The 16,591-nt window shown below is 36.9% G+C and overlaps 3 protein-coding genes across 3 annotated transcripts; all 3 read left to right on the forward strand.

Moving 5' to 3' along the window:
* The first annotated feature begins 9,802 nt into the window (after window positions 1-9,802).
* LOC124943102 (putative disease resistance protein RGA3) lies at window positions 9,803-11,745 on the forward strand. Its single transcript, XM_047483661.1, has 2 exons — window positions 9,803-11,663; window positions 11,720-11,745. The coding sequence occupies exons 1-2, from the start codon at window positions 9,803-9,805 to the stop codon at window positions 11,743-11,745; spliced, it is 1,887 nt and encodes a 628-aa protein (XP_047339617.1).
* Window positions 11,629-13,796, forward strand: LOC124942824 (disease resistance protein RGA2-like). Its single transcript, XM_047483388.1, has 3 exons — window positions 11,629-13,340; window positions 13,417-13,517; window positions 13,624-13,796. The coding sequence occupies exons 1-2, from the start codon at window positions 11,828-11,830 to the stop codon at window positions 13,425-13,427; spliced, it is 1,524 nt and encodes a 507-aa protein (XP_047339344.1). The 5' UTR covers window positions 11,629-11,827; the 3' UTR covers window positions 13,428-13,517; window positions 13,624-13,796.
* Window positions 13,797-14,210: 414 nt separating this feature from the next.
* Window positions 14,211-16,308, forward strand: LOC124943103 (putative disease resistance protein RGA3). Its single transcript, XM_047483662.1, has 2 exons — window positions 14,211-16,249; window positions 16,296-16,308. Exons 1-2 carry the CDS (start codon window positions 14,211-14,213, stop codon window positions 16,306-16,308), a joined length of 2,052 nt encoding a protein of 683 aa, XP_047339618.1.
* Window positions 16,309-16,591: the final 283 nt, after the last annotated feature.

Here is a 16,591-nt window from a genome sequence, read left to right on the forward strand (position 1 = left end):
TGGTAGACCGATATACCAGCACATTGTATCGTATTGTTATGACGAGATAGAGCATCAGCCACTATGTTCTCTTTTCCTCTTTTGAATTGTACTGTGAAATCATACCCGATAAGTTTATACAGCCATTTCTCCTGAGCAGGAGTCTGGACTCTTTGTTCCAGAAGGTGCTTCAACGCTTCGTGGTCGGTCTTGAAAATGAAGGGCTTGTAGCGAAGGTATGATCGCCATTTTTCCACGGCAAATGTAAGAGCTATTAGTTTGCGTTCATAGGTGGACGACGGATTATTGGCTACTGGTATGGATCGACTGATGAAAGTGATCGGCTTGTTCCCCTGTATCAGCACTGCCCCAATTCCAATGTCGCTCGCGTCCGTTTCCACCACAAATGGTTGTGCAAAGTCTGACAAAGCTAGAACCGGGGGTGTCATCATGGCCTTCTTCAATTCCATGAATGCAGTTTGTGCTTCTGGTTTCCACTCGAACTTTCCCTTTTTTAATAAGTCAGTTAAAGCCTTGGCAATTAATCCATACCCCTTCATGAACCTTTTGTAGTACCCGTTAAACCCAGAAATCCTCGCAGTTGCTTGATTGATTGGGGGATTGGCCATGTTTCCATTGCTTGTAACTTCACGGGGTCAGTCGCAACTTCTTCTTTGTCAATAATGTGGCCCAGATATGATATTCGAATGCACCCAAATTCACATTTTTTTCTGTTAAGAAGTAAATCATTAGTTCTCAACAATTCCATAACTAACCTTAGATGCTGCAAGTGCTCCCGTCTTGAGCTGCTATAGATTAGGATGTCATCAAAAAACACAAGGACAAACTTCCGAAGGTACGGTTTAAATATCTCATTCATTAGGCTTTGAAAGGTAGAGGGTGCATTAGTTAATCCGAATGGCATTACCAAGAACTCATATAAACCTTCATGTGTTCTAAATGCTGTTTTGTGGCAATCTGCAGGTTTCATTCGGATTTGATGATAACCTGCACGAAGGTCTAATTTGGAAAAAATTCTTGAACCGTGCAATTCCTCCAGTAGTTCTTCAATCACAGGTATGGGAAATTTGTCTTTTATAGTGGAAGCATTTAATTTCCTATAATCAATACATAATCTCCATGTCAGATCTTTCTTCCTAACCAAGACCACTGGTGCTGCAAACGCACTATGACTAGGTTCAATAACGCCTTGCTCAAGCATTTCATCAACCATTCTTTCAATTTCTGCCTTCTGGAGGGAGGGATATCGGTATGATCTTGCATATCGGGTTGGTTCCTTCTTTAAGAGGTATTTGATGGTCTTGGTTTCTGATTGGAGGTAGGTGGTTGGGATGTCGGAAAATGTCTTCAAACTGGAGTAACAGATGGCTTAATTCCTCCCCCCCTGCTCTTCAAATTCACCTTGACCAGTAAGTAGAAACAATTGACATTGATTTGTTTGAGGTATGATCATCTGCACTAATGCTGCTTGTGCACCTTTCTTTAACATTCTTTCAAGTTTATCTCCTTCCAAGATACAAATATCCATTTGGTTTACTCCCTGCAGGAACAATGGGATTTCATTCTTACAGAATGATAGTGTTAGTCTCTCAAAGTTCCAAGTAGATGGACCGAGAGTGATGAGCCATTCTATCCCTAGAACCATGTCATAGGAAGCCATGTCCAAAACTCTTAGGTTAGCCATAAATTCGATTCCATCCATTGTCCATTTGAGATTTTCACAGCTCGTTGTGCTTAATATGTTCGATCCATCAGGTACTTTAACAAGCATAGCAGTTGTTTTTTGCACTTGATGACTGATGTTTCTCATTACCCGACTAATGAAATTATGTGTGCTCCCTGTGTCAATGAGAATAATGACTGGTAGCTGACCTATTTTCCCAGATATCCTTAGAGTTTGATAATTCTTTGATCCATCAAGGGCATGTATAGATATAGATGCTTCATCCACTTGAGGGATGACCTCACTGGTCTCTCTAGCTTCAGTTAATAGGAACTCCTTGTATTCTGTCTCATCTACATTAATCATGAATAACTTAGCCTTGCATTGGTGGGTAGAATCAAATTTAGCATCACAAGTATAACACAGTCCCTTTCTTCTCTTTTCTTCTAGGATTTTGGGATCTATTTGTTGGAGGTACTTATTCCTTTGGGAGACAATGTGTGTAGGTGAGTAATTTGGTCGTGAATTAGTTGGTTTATGTGGGAGATAAGTTGGTTTAGAAGATGGTGGCCAAGTAGAATTAGGTTGGGTGTGGGTTGGTGTAGGAAGGATGGGAGGATTACCTGAGTATAGACTACCTCGGGTAAACAGGGATTTAAACGTGGATTCTTGTACTTTGGCTACTGCCATAGCTTTATTTAGGGACTTTGGGTTTAATAGCCTAACTGTATTCGCTATCTCTTCATGTACTCCACCCAGATAACAATCAATCACATACTCATCAGGCATATTGAGTAGTTTTTGAGATATAACCATATATCTCATGTTATATTCTTGTATACACCCTGTCTGTTTCAGATTCATGAGTTGGCTAATGGGACTATCACAAATAGAAGGTCCAAATTGTTGTAGCAGAGCAGTTTTAAATAAATGCCAAGTGAGGGCAACTGTAGGACTACGAGTTTGAATAAAGGATCCATACCATAATCGTGCATCCCCTTGAAAATGAATCGGGGCGATTTCGACTTTAGTCGCATCGTCTGTATAATTGACTCGAAAAAATTGCTCTGCTGAAATGAGCCATCCTTCCACATCCACGCCATCGAACTTTGGGAAATCAACCTTAGTCAAGCGGGTTAGGGGTACATATTGTCTTTCTCTGGTTGGTGTAGTGCGGGAGGATTCCGCTGAATCTACTCGACCTGAGCTCTCTTTTACAGACATGTTTTCAAGCTTCTGTTCAAGTGAGTTAACCTTGTTTTCCATCCACTTCCTTTGTTCTTCCAGTGACTGTGTAATCGACGTCAATGCTGCTCGCAAGGAGTCGTTGTCCGCCTGGTTCCGTATTTCCACCATGGTCGTCGGATCGTCGGCTCTGATACCAGTTTGTTACACCCTAAGATGAAACCTATGAAGATAAATTGGGGTTTAAGGCAATAGATAGAAATGAGGAGAAGAAAGATTAGAGAACTATAAGGTGAGAGAAGAAAACCATTCAATAACGTTCATGCCCTTCAAAAGAGGGTATTCAGAATTACATATAGTCTGAATGATGAGCTGGCCTAACAGGTGGTCACTTTGTTAAAAACAGAAAATAAAGGTGGTTTAAACATAAAAACATAACTCAGGGGTGAGTTTGAATAAATGAAAATACTGAAAATAATATTAATTGTCCTTATATCCCTTAGATCGTAACACAGTTGTGAAATAACTAATCATACTATTTGAAAATTAGGTCCCTAAATCCATTACAATTTGATGTGCACAATTCACTACATATTAGCATGATGTTGTAAGTTGCTAAAAATGTAACATTCTTAGTTTTTTTGGTTCTTACTAGTCACTTATATTCATTTATTGTTATATAAGTTATAATTTTTATTTGGTTAGATACTATCAAGGTAAAATAATGTTGGGTCATCTTATTTGGCAGTTGGGCCTAACAAATTAATAAAGCCAATTAGGGCATATTTAATTAAGGAAAAAAAAACACAACAGTTTTTGGGGTTTTTTTTCTCTCTCTCTTCCAGCAGTTCTTCCTCCATTGAAGCAGCAATTCCTCCATTGAAGCAGCAGGTTCTTCTTCTGATTTCCTTTATCTCTTCTCCATTTGGTTAGTCATCTTTAGTGATGATGATAATGTATGTGAATGACAAGTTAGGATGAGGTCAATTGATAACTTTTGTTAGATTACCTCTAGGCTTGTATTGAACTACATCGTATACCCATTTGATATAGTGGATGATTTAAGTGGCCGAAGTGTCCCGTGGTTTTTACCTAATTTGAGTTTTCCACGTAAAATCTTGGTGTCCTGCTCTCTGTTTCTTTGATTGTTTGATGCTCAATTGTTTTGAATTCCTATTTGATTACACAAAAGGGAAAAAGAATTGTTAGGCCTTGTTGTAGCTTGTTTATTTATGAATTGCTAAACATGTGCTATTATTCGATTTCTACAACAAGTGGTATCAGAGCTGAGTTCGTTTGGTGGTGATTCTTGTATAATTCAAATGGAAGAATCATTGAATAGTAATGGAACGATGATCAAACTCACAGCTACCAATTACACAATCTGGAAGTCACGGATGGAGGACTTATTGTGTAATTATGATTATGAAGACACTATTTTGGGTGATAAAGGAAAACCAGAGGCTATGACAGATGCAGATTGGAAGAAGCTGAACAGAAAGGCAGTTGGTAAAATCAGGCAATGGGTTGACAACAGTGTGTATCAGCATGTGGCTACTGAAGTTAATGCTTATAAAGTGTGGACTATTTTGAGTGAACTGTATGAGAAGAACAACACTCAAAACAGAGCATTTCTATTTAGAAAGTTTTGCTCGTTGAAATATCAAGATGGGTCTTCTATGTCAGAGCATCTAAATGCTTTTCAGGGGATTCTAAATGAGTTGGCTGCGATAGGAATGAAATTTGATGATGAGCTTCATGCTATGTGTTTGATTAATTCTCTGCCTGATAGTTGGGAGACACTTGTGGTTTCAATTACCAATTCTGTTCCACAAGGTTAGCTCACTTTGAAAATGATGAAAGAGAGCGTGCTGAATGAAGAGGCTAGAAGAAAAGAACAGGGCTTCTCGACTCCAAGTCAGGTGTTCGTGACTGAGAAAATGGGTAGAAGTAAAAATAAACCTCCAAAGAATCGCAATGGCAGTTCAGACAGGTCACGGGGAACATCCAGTTCGAGAAAAGAGATTACATGTTATCATTGTGGCAAGCCAGGACACAAGAAGTATCAGTGCAGATCTTTGAAGCGGGAACAAAAGGAAAATAAGAAAGATGGAAGTAGTAAGGTTGCAGATGTGGGTGGTAACGACATCGATATTGTTTACGACAATGATAGTATCAACCTTGTTTCTCAAGATACACAATGGGTGGTAGACTCAAGTGCTTCTTATCATGTCACCAATTGTTGTGATATATTTGCTTCTTACACTAGTGGACAGTTTGGTTCAGTGACGTTGGGAAACCATGTTACGTGTAAGATTGTTGGAAAAGGACATGTTTGTTTCGATACTAACACTTCGTGCAAGCTACTTTTGAAGAATGTTCGACATGTTCCCGATATTCGGATGAATTTGATCTCTATTGGTATTCTTGATGATGAGGGCTATCATAGTTACTTTGGTGAAGGAAAATGGAAACTCACCAAGGGGTCTTTGGTGATAGCTAAAGGAAAGAAGGTCGGTTCTCTTTATGTGACAGAGACTAAGTCTTACGGGGGAGAAACAAATGCAGTTAATGATTGTTCAGCACAGCTTTGGCATAAGAGACTTGGTCACTTAAGTCAGAATGGCATGCAAGTTCTCTCCAAGACAATCGATCTCTAGGGTTTAAAGTCCACAGATTTGAAGACATGCACAGATTGCTTAGTTGGTAAGCAACATAGAGTTTCCTTAAAAAGTTTCTCTTCATCTAGGAAGTCCAATATCCTAGATATGGTTCACACAGACATATGTTTTATGGATTCCTTGACTTTAGGTGGTGCTCATTATTACATCACTTTTATCGATGATTGCTCAAGGAAGGTGTGGGCATATTGCTTGAAGACTAAGGATCAAGCATTGGATTACTTCAAGTTGTTTCATGCTGAAGTGGAGAGAGACACTGGGAAGAAGTTGAAATGTGTTCGTTCGGACAATGGTGGCGAATACAGAGGACCATTTGTGGAATACTGTAAAAGTCATGGGATCAAGCTTTTGAAGACTGTTCCAAAAACACCTCAACAGAATGGAGTCGCAGAGAGGATGAACAGGTCTATCAATGAGAGAATTTTGTGTATGTTGTCTCATGCTAAGTTGCCAAAATCCTTTTGGGGAGAGGCAATGAAGACAGCGGTTGATCTGATAAATCTTTCACCCTCAAGTCCTTTAGATGGCGACGTTCCAAAAAGAGTTTGGAGAGGTAAAGACGTATCTTATGATCACTTGAGAGTTTTTGATTGTAAATTGTTTGTTCATGTTCCTCGAGATGAGAGAGCTAAGCTTGATAGCAAGACGAGACAATGTATCTTTATTGGGTATGGTCACGGAGAATTTGGGTACCGATGTTGGGATCCGGTTAACAAGAAACTCATTAGAAGCAGAGATGTGGCATTCTTTGAAGATCAGACCATTGAAGACTTTGAGAAAAAAGAAAAGATGAAGTCTACAAAGAATGAATTGCCTGACAATGGTAGGATTCGTACACCACAATCACAGCCCAATAATGTGGAAAATGCCCAAGTTGAGGTTGATGAGACTCCTCTAGTTGATGTTGAGCCAACAGAGGAAGCTGAACAAGATGATGATAGTTCTCTAGAGCCATCCGATGATCAGCATATTAGAAGATCTAGTAGGCAACGACAACCTTCTAGTAGGTATCCTCCCAATGAGTATGTGATGTTGACTGACGGGGGAGAACCAGAAATCTATCAAGAAGTATTGTCTCATGAAAACAAGAACAAGTGGTCGGTGGAAATGCAAGAAGAGATAAATTCCTTGCAAGAGAACGAGACTTATGACTTGGTGAAACTTCCGAAAGGAAAGAAGACTTTGAAAAACAAGTGGGTATTCAAGTTAAAGCATCAAGAGAATAGCTCACAACCTCGATACAAAGCAAGACTGGTTGTGAAGAGCTTTGGACAGAAAAAGGGGATTGATTTTGAAGAGATCTTCTCACCGGTTGTGAAGAGGTCATCCATCAGAGTTGTGTTAGCATTGGCTGCTAGTCAAGATTTGGAAATTGAACAACTGGATGTGAAGACTGCATTTCTCCATGGTGACTTGGAGGAAGAGATCTATATGGAACAACCCGAGGGTTTCAAAGTTAAAGGTAAAGAAGATCTTGTCTGCAGGTTGAGGAAAAGCTTGTATTGGCTCAAGCAAGCGCCTAGACAATGGTACAGGAAATTTGACTCCTTCATGGAAGCAAATGGGTACAGTAAGACTACTTTTGATTATTGTGTTTTCATCAAGAGATACGGTGTTGATGATTATGTTATTCTTCTGCACTATGTTGATGATATGCTAATTGTTGGGCAAGATATTGCAAAAATTGAGAAGCTCAAAAGGGATTTGAACATGTCTTTTACGATGAAGGATTTAGGTTCAGTGAAGCAGATCCTAGGCATGGAAATCACAAGAGACAGAAAGAACATAACACTTTGGCTATCACAGGAGAAGTACATTGAGAAGGTACTTGAGAGGTTTGCAATGAAAAATACAAAACCGGTTTCAGTTCCACTTACAGGTCATTTCAAGTTGAGTTCTAAACAATGTCCTACAAGTGAGAAAGAGAAAGATGAAATGAAGAATGTACCTTATGCCTCTGCAGTTGGTAGTCTTATGTATGCCATGGTATTTACAAGACCGGACATAGCACACGCAGTTGGTGTTGTTAGTCGGTATCTCTCCAACCCTGGAGAAGAACATTGGTTTGCTGTTAAGTGGATTCTCAGATATCTTCGAGGCTCTTCGAAAGCACGTTTATGCTTCGGAAGTGATACTCCTATTTTGGAAGGCTTTACAGATTCTGATATGGTGGGTGATGTTGATTCAAGAAAATCTGTATCAGGTTTTTTGGTTACCTTTGCAGGCGGTGCTGTTTCGTGGCAGTCAATGTTACAAAAGTGTGTTGCTTTGTCTACTACAGAAGCTGAGTATATTGCAGCTACTGAGGCATGTAAAGAGGTGTTATGGATGAAGAAGTTCCTACAAGAGTTGGGCCAAAAGCAAGAGAAGTTTACTTTGTTTTGCGACAGTCAAAGTGTCATTCATCTCTCAAAGAATTCAGTTTTTCATTCGAGATCCAAACACATCGACGTGAGATATCATTGGATACGTGATGTGCTTGAGGCTAAAGAGCTAAACTTGGAGAAGATTCACACAAGTGAGAATGATGCCGATATGTTTACGAAATACTTGCATAAGGACAAGTTTGAAAATTGTCGGGAGAGAGCGGGTTTATTGGAACCCGCAAAGTTGCGCTGACGGGGGAGATTTGTTGGGTCAGTTCATTTGACAGCTGGGCCTAACAAATTAATAAATCCCATTAGGGCATATTTAATTAAGGGAAAAAAAACACAGCAGTTTTTGGGTTTTTTTTTTCTCTCTCTCTTCCAGCAGATCTTCCTCCATTGAAGCAGCAATTCCTTCATTGAAGCAGCAGGTTCTTCTTCTGATTTCCTTTATCTCTTTTCCATTTGGTTAGCCATGTTTAGTGATGATGATGATAATGTATGTGAATGACAAGTTAGGATGAGGTCAATTGATAACTTTTGTTAGATTACCTCTACGCTTGTATTGAACTACATTGTATACCCATTTGATATAGTGGATTATTTAAGTGGCCGAAGTGTCCCGTGGTTTTTTACCTAATTTGGGTTTTCCACGTAAAATCTTGGTGTCCTGCTCTCTGTTTCTTTGATTGTTTGATTGTTTGATGCTCAATTGTTTTAACTGTCTATTTGATTACACAAAAGGGAAAAAGAATTGTTAGGCCTTGTTGTAGCTTGTTTATTTCTGAATTGCTAAACAAGTGCTATTATTCGATTTCTACAATAAATAATGAAACAATTAATAAAAGATTAATTTAATATATGAATGTGAAATTTTCATGTCCTTTTATTGTTTGTGCTTAAACGATTCTTTATTAAATTGATCATTTTCAAAAAAAAATATATATAATTGTAAAAAATTTTTTGTGAAAATAAGTTATTTGAGGCAATTACACAAGTTTAATGGACAAATTTAACTAAACATAAATGTAGTTTTTTGACATAGACTTTTTTTTGTTTATTTAAATGAATAATGAAATTGTAACTTGGTTATTTCTCTTCATTATAATAAAATTGAGACTTTGTTTTTTGCATTATAAATTATTGAGATTTGGTATGAAATAAAATTATAGACTAATATTAACTTATAGAGAATAGAGAATATTAAAGTAACTTTACTATCTTAAGATTCTCAATCATTCATTTTCAGAAATTAAAAAAAAAAGTGTATTATTTGTATGGTCCACACGGAAAGAAAATTGTGGTCCATTTTGTATGTGATTAATTTCAATTAATGTTCGGTAGGATGTCCTAATTTACATATAAGTTGAAATGTCAATACTTGTATATAAAATAAGTATTTGTATGGTCCACTGTGCACCTAAATAATTTGAAAGGTCATCGAGGAGAGGAGGTGTCTCTTAAATTCCTAATAAAAGGTAAAATAAGTATTTAACCAGTTAACAATAATATATAAATTAGTGTAATATATTTTTTAACTTAAATTTAAACCTTTCCAATATGTGAAGATCATTTAATATCTCCAACAGAATTGGAATATTAAAATTTAGTACATAAACTTTTTATTTAAAGCAATATTAATTTATACTTAATTCTTCATGTGAGAATAAATTATAACTTGAATAGTATTAATAAAGTAACTTTATTCTCTTAAGATTGCCAATAATTCATATTCAGATATTTCAAAAGAAATTCATGTGGTTTATATTATTGTATGGTCCACACGGAAAGGAAAGGAAAGTCCATTTTGTATGTGATTAATTTCAATGATTTTTCTTCAGTAGGCACAAGATAACATTTGTGAGAAGTTTATTCATCTGATTGATCATCCAGAGAGAGAAACCACCATGGCTGAAGCAGCTCTAATCAGTGGATTGCTTTCAAACTTGTCACCTCTGATTAAGGATGAATTCTCATTGTTTTGGAGTTTTAAGAAGGAGGTTCAAAAGCTATCGAGCACACTATCTTCGATTAGTGCCGTTCTTGAGGATGCAGAGAGAAAGAAGGACAAGGACAAACAAACGGAAGATTGGTTGCGGAAATTGAAAGATGTGGCGTATGAGGTTCGAGACATCATGGATGACTGCACCTATGAAGATCTTCGTCTTCAACTCAAAAGGCGCAATGCCTCCTCTTCAACCCGGAACAAGGTAACCAACTCAATAACCCGTCCTTTTAGCAATCCTATGACACGTCTAAAAGTTGGTCACAAAATTAAGGATGTTCAAAAGAAGCTTGACCAACTTTCTTTAGAACGCCAAATGTTACATTTGCATGAATCTATTCATGACTCAAAATTTGACAAGTTTACTAGTAGTTGGCGTGAAACCATCTCTCTTTCTAGTTGTAATCGAGTTTATGGGAGAGATGAGGAGAAGAAAAAGATTATTGATATTCTAGTCAATAATACATCTGGTGCTTGTTTGGATAAAACACTATCTGTTTTACCCATTGTTGGAATTGGGGGTCTTGGTAAAACAACACTTGCCCAAATGGTCTTCAACGACGAGGAGATTACTAAGCATTTTGAAACCAAAATCTGGATTTGTGTTTCTAATGAGTTTGACATTAAATTGGTGATGAAAGACATCTTACAAGAAATGGCGGAAGCTAGCTTAGAAGAATTGCTGAAAAAAGTTAAAAAAAAATTGAGCGGGAAAAGATATTTGATTGTATTGGATGATGTTTGGAACGAAAACCTGAATGAATGGGATCAGTTGAGATCTATCTTGGATTGTGGATCAAATGGTGCGTTCGTCCTGACCACGACACGGAAAAAAAATGTGGCAAAAATTATGGAAACGATTCAACATTTTCAGTTATCATTGCTTTCTAACGACGATTGTTGGCTACTTTTAGAAGAGCGCGCATTTATGTGTGGAATACTAAAAACTCAAAACTTTGTTGATATTGGAAAAGAAATAGCTAGAAAATGTAAAGGTGTTCCCTTAGTTGCCAAGACATTGGGAAGTCAATTGGCCTTCAAAAGTGATAAAGATGAATGGTGTAAAATAAGAGATAATGAGATATGGGAGATATCTCAAAATGAAGAATCTGATCTCTTGCATATTCTAAGGTTGAGTTACTATGAACTCCCTTATCATTTGAGAAGATGCTTTGTGTTATGTGCTATATTTCCCAAGGATGCTGAAATTGAAAAGGAGAAATTAATCCAATTGTGGATGGCCCATGGTTTAATTCCTATGGTTGGAAACAAAGCAGTTGAAGATATTGGGAATACAATTTGGAACGAGTTGTATTGGAGATCCTTTTTTCAAGACGAGAAATTAGATCGGTCTGGACTTTATGAAATATGTAAGATGCAAGGTATTATGCACGATCTTGCCCAATCTTTTATGAAAGATGAATGTTATACATTGGATGCTAATAGCTCAAGTGATGGTTTCAAACGAGAAATTCGTCATATAGCGGTAATGGTTGATAAATTTGTCAAAACATCAGTCGGTTCTCTTGAGAAAATTGGAGGGTTGCAATCACTAATGCTGAATGGCACAGATGTCGATGGAAAGCAGATTTTTTTGAGTGTCTTGAAGAAACTTCCAGCTTTACGTGTCCTTGAACTAAGCTGCGATGTGTCAGACAATGAATACTTCAATGTGATATTGAACTACATGAATGAATCGAAAAAGTATCAAGATTTGCGTTACGTGGGATGTCTAAAACATCTTAGATACCTAGACATATCCGGTAATGATGAGATAACATCGTTACCTGATAGTATTTGTGATCTCTTGAACTTACAGACTTTGAAACTCAATCATTGTTTTAAGCTTGAAAGTTTGCCCAGAAATACGAAAGACCTTATTAGTCTGCGACATCTTTATTTGGAGAATTGTAATAAATTAAAATATATGCCTAGAGGGATGGGGCAATTGAAACATCTGAAGACGTTAAGCTTGTTTGTGATAAGCAACAAGGAGAGATACTGCCAACTAGATGAATTAAAAGATTTGGATATCGGTGGATCTTTGAAAATTAAGAATCTTGGAAGTGTTACAGATGCATCTAAGGAAAGAAAAGTAAGTATGGCTAAAATGATGAGTATCAATGAATTGGAGTTGGAATGGAGAACTAACTATGAAGATGATGATTATGAGAGCACGAGAATTAGAGATGAGAAAATTGGTGAAGCTCTAGAGGTTTCAACTGCAAGGCTGAAGAAATTGAAAATGAGTGGTTACAAAGGTGTGAATCTCCCTAAATGGGCGGGAAAGTCATGTCCCTCCCTAACACGCCTTGAGCTTAAGGGCCTGGTCAATGTGAATATTATTGCTATTAGTAGCGATGACAATGAAATGATAGTACTATACCCTTTGTTAGAGGAACTTGTTGTTGTTGGCATGAAGAAATTGAGGGAATTGGTGTCACCTAGTTGTACTGGAGCATTCCCTAATCTAACCAAGCTGGCGATATGGTATTGCCCAAAGCTAGGGGCCTTGCCACCGCATCTCAAATCACTCAAAGATGTAACTGTCATTGGTGAATGTTCGAATGAATTGTTATATAGCATCTGGAATCTTAATGGTACTCTCACTCATCTGAATCTTAATGAATTGAATAATGATGTGGAGCACATATTTACTGTCAACAACAACAGAATTGAAGTAGTGTTATTCCCTTTGTTAGAGGAACTCAAGATTGGTGGCATGAAGAATTTGAGGGAATTGGTGTGTCCTACTATTTCTAGTGCCGGAGCATTCCCTAATCTATCCCGTCTGCGTATATTTAAATGCCCAAAGCTAGGGGCCTTGCCACCGCATCTCAAATCACTCAAAGATGTTTATATTCATGGTGAATGTTCGGATGAGTTGTTATATAGCATCTCAAATCTGAGTGCTCTCACTCTTCTGACTCTAATTGAATTGGGTGAAAGAAGTGTTTTATTTGGAGGAGTACGCTCAACTTTCCAATCTCTTCAATCCCTGTCTATTGAGAGATGCCCCAAGTTAAGGCGTTTGTTTGATGAGGGAATGATAATGCAAGAGACATTTATGAACAGGGGAACAAGAGGTCTCATCAGCTCTCTCACGGAATTGATTACTAATACAAAGATTTGTTGCTGCCAGAACAAAGACTTTATGAACTCTCTCACGGAATTGATTAGTAATACAAAGATTGGTGACTGCCAGAACAAAGACTTTATGAACTCTCTCACGGGATTGGATATTCGTAATTGTCCCGAGTTGATGATATCACTTGAGGAATTTAGAAACTTCAATATTAATAATTCACTACGGAGATTGTATATCAGGCGTTGTCCTAAGTTGGTGTTTTCAGAAGAAGCGGACGATTTTATGGCACTCCTGCGTTCCCTTCGAAACAGACTTGATCCTGAGAATTTCGATGTAGATATCAAATTAGAAGGTACATATACAAATATTCATCCATTAATTGCATCTATTATTAATTATTTATTGACTTGTAACTTCTTAACATACAGTGATAACCTAAAGGAGTAGAAGACTCAACAAACAGGAAGTTCAGAATCTATTGGAAAACAAACACGAAGAGCAGAGCATACTGGCCATGTAACCAAATTTGGTATGTAGAGCAGCTCTCTTTCTATGATTTTTTTTTACACCATCTGCTTTCCACTTTCTATTCCATTATATAATGGTCATATTCACAGTATAACCTTTTGCATCAGGAATCTTCTGCTGGTAGAAAGTGCGGAAGTTATTGTTGATGCGCCAAACTACAAATAATCGTGACAGATTAAAGCCAAATATTGTATAAAATGATTTGATCTAATTTTCTTTGCACTTTTAATTTTTTTTACATATTTGATTTGATGATATATATAATTAGATCTTTGTTGATCAGAAAATGTGTACAGTTTGGTGACTCTTGATTTATGTTTGATAGTCATAAATCTCTTAGAACATCTAAAATTTATAGTTTTCAGATCTGTAAACAACATTGTTTATACTGTTAGATCTTAAATGATTTGGGAGAACCTCAATGAATCTATCTACATTAAAACTATATTTTAATGAATGAATATCTCAGTGCTTCAGATAATCCTCCTCTTGTCACTCAAGATGATAACTTTCTTTATAATTCTTAATGTCTAGACAATGACTCTCTCTTGGAGCTGTTTGATATGGGTTTCCTTTTTTGAAAATCTTCTTTTGATGAAAAAAGGTAAATTATTTGGATAATGGATAGAAGAGGATCTATTGTGGTATTTTAGTTAATGATTTGAAAGATGGTGATCCATCTTTAAATTTAAAGATGGTATTTTTAACTGTTCTACCAATTGTTGGAATTGGGGGTCTTGGTAAAACAACACTTGCCCAAACTGTCTTCGACGACGAGGAGATTACTAAGCATTTTGAAACCAAAATCTGGGTTTGTGTTTCTAATGAATTTGATATTAAATTGGTGATGAAAGTCATCTTAGAAGAAAAGGCGGAAGCACGCTCAGAAGAATTGCAGAAAAAAGTTAGAGAAAAATTGAGCGGGAAAAGATATTTGATTATATTGGATGATGTTTGGAATGAAAATGTTGAGGCATGGAATCAGTTGAGATCTATCTTGGACTGTGGATCAAATGGTGCATTTGTCCTAACAACGACACGTAAAAGAAATGTGGCAGAAATCATGGGAACAATTCAACATTTTGAATTATCCTCGCTCTCTCAAGATGATTGTTGGTTATTATTCGAAGAATGCGCAAAACCAAAACTTCCAAACTTTATTAATATTGGTAAAGAAATAAGTAGAAAATGTATGGGTGTTCCCTTAGTTACCAATGTCTTGGGAAGCCAATTGCGATTCAATTGTGACGAAAAGGAATGGTGCAGAATAAGAGATAGTGAGATATGGGAGATTTCACAAAATGAAAATTTAATCTTGTCTATTCTAAGATTGAGTTATTATGACCTCTCTTATCATTTGAGAAGATGTTTTGTGTTTTGTGCTATATTTCCCAAGGATGCTGAAATTGAAAAGGTGAGATTAATCCAATTGTGGATGGCCCATGGTTTAATTCCTATAGTTAAAAACCAAGAAGTGGAAGATATTGGGAATACAATTTGGAATGAGTTGTGTCGGAGATCATTTTTTCAAGACGATAAATTCGATCAATCTGGAAATGAAATATGTAAGATGCACGATCTTATGCACGATCTTTCCAAATCTGTTATGAAAGATGAATGTTATACTTTGGATGTTAATAACTCAAGTGATGGTTTAAAACGAGATATCCGTCATCTAACGGTAAGGGTTAATGAATTTGTCAAAACATCAGTTCTTTCTCTTAAGAAAATTGGAGGGTTGCAATCACTAATGTGCAATGGCATAGATGTTGAAGGAAATGTCACAATGAAGATTTGTTTGAGTGTTTTGAAGGAACTTCCGGTTTTACGTGTCCTTGAACTAAGGTGTATTGAAGTTAATGAAGATCATCACCTCACGTTTCAAATTTTGTTTAATATTATATTTCGAAAACATCACATTTCTAGAAGTTATATGGGACATCTAAAACATCTGAGATACTTAGATATTTCCTATAATTACTTAATAATATTGCCTGATAGTATATGTGATCTTTTGAACTTACAGACTTTGAAACTCAACGGGTGTTTTATGCTTGAAAGTTTGCCCAGAAATACAAAAGATCTTATTAGTCTACGACATCTTTATTTGGAGGATTGTTTTGGATTAAAATATATGCCTAGAGGGACGAGGCAATTGAAACATCTGAAGACGTTAAGCTTGTTTGTGATAGGCAACAAGAAGAGAGATTGCCAACTAGATGAATTAAAAGAATTAGATATCGGCGGATCATTGGAATTGAAGAACCTTGGAAGAGTTAGTGATGCATCTATGGAAAGAGGGATAAGTATGGCTAAAAAGACGAGTATCAATGAGTTGGAGTTGGAATGGAGATCTGATGATGAAGATGAGAGCAAGAGTACTAGAGATGAGAAAATTGGTGAAGCTCTAGAGGTTTCAACTGTAGGGCTGAAGAAATTGAAAATGATTGGTTACAAAGGTGTGAATCTCCCTAAATGGGTGAACAATGTGAATACGATTGCTAGTAGCAGCGTTGACAATGAAATGATAGTACTATTCCCTTTGTTAGAGGAACTCTATATTGTGAGAATGAAGAATTTGAGGGAATTGGTGTCACCTAGCTGTTGGAGTATTGGAGCATTCCCTAATCTCTGCATGCTGTTGATAAGTGATTGCACAAAGCTAGGGGCCTTGCCACCGCATCTCAAATCACTCAAATATGTAAATGTTGCTGGTAAATGTTCGGATGAGTTGTTATATAGCATCTCAAATCTTAGTGCTTTAACTCATCTGATGCAGCGTGCGTGGCTAGGATGAACCTTTATCAAGATTCGTTGATTCTTACGAATACCGAAAGTTGATAGATATTGAGGAAACCTCGTTTTTCTGATTAATAATCTCCCCTCACAAAGTGTTTTAAGATTCTTTAAATACTCAAACCCTAGCTTGCAAAAGAAATAAACAACTTTTAATAAATTGCAAAAAACACCCGAAACTAATAAAAATGCGATTTTGAGCCCCTAAACGTCGTCAGATGGCTTTAAACCATCATACCTCATGGCAAAGCCATGACTTCTTCACAGCACCACGTTTCC

The sequence above is a fragment of the Impatiens glandulifera genome, chromosome 6, assembly GCF_907164915.1.
Source record: "Impatiens glandulifera chromosome 6, dImpGla2.1, whole genome shotgun sequence".
Taxonomy (NCBI): domain Eukaryota; kingdom Viridiplantae; phylum Streptophyta; class Magnoliopsida; order Ericales; family Balsaminaceae; genus Impatiens; species Impatiens glandulifera.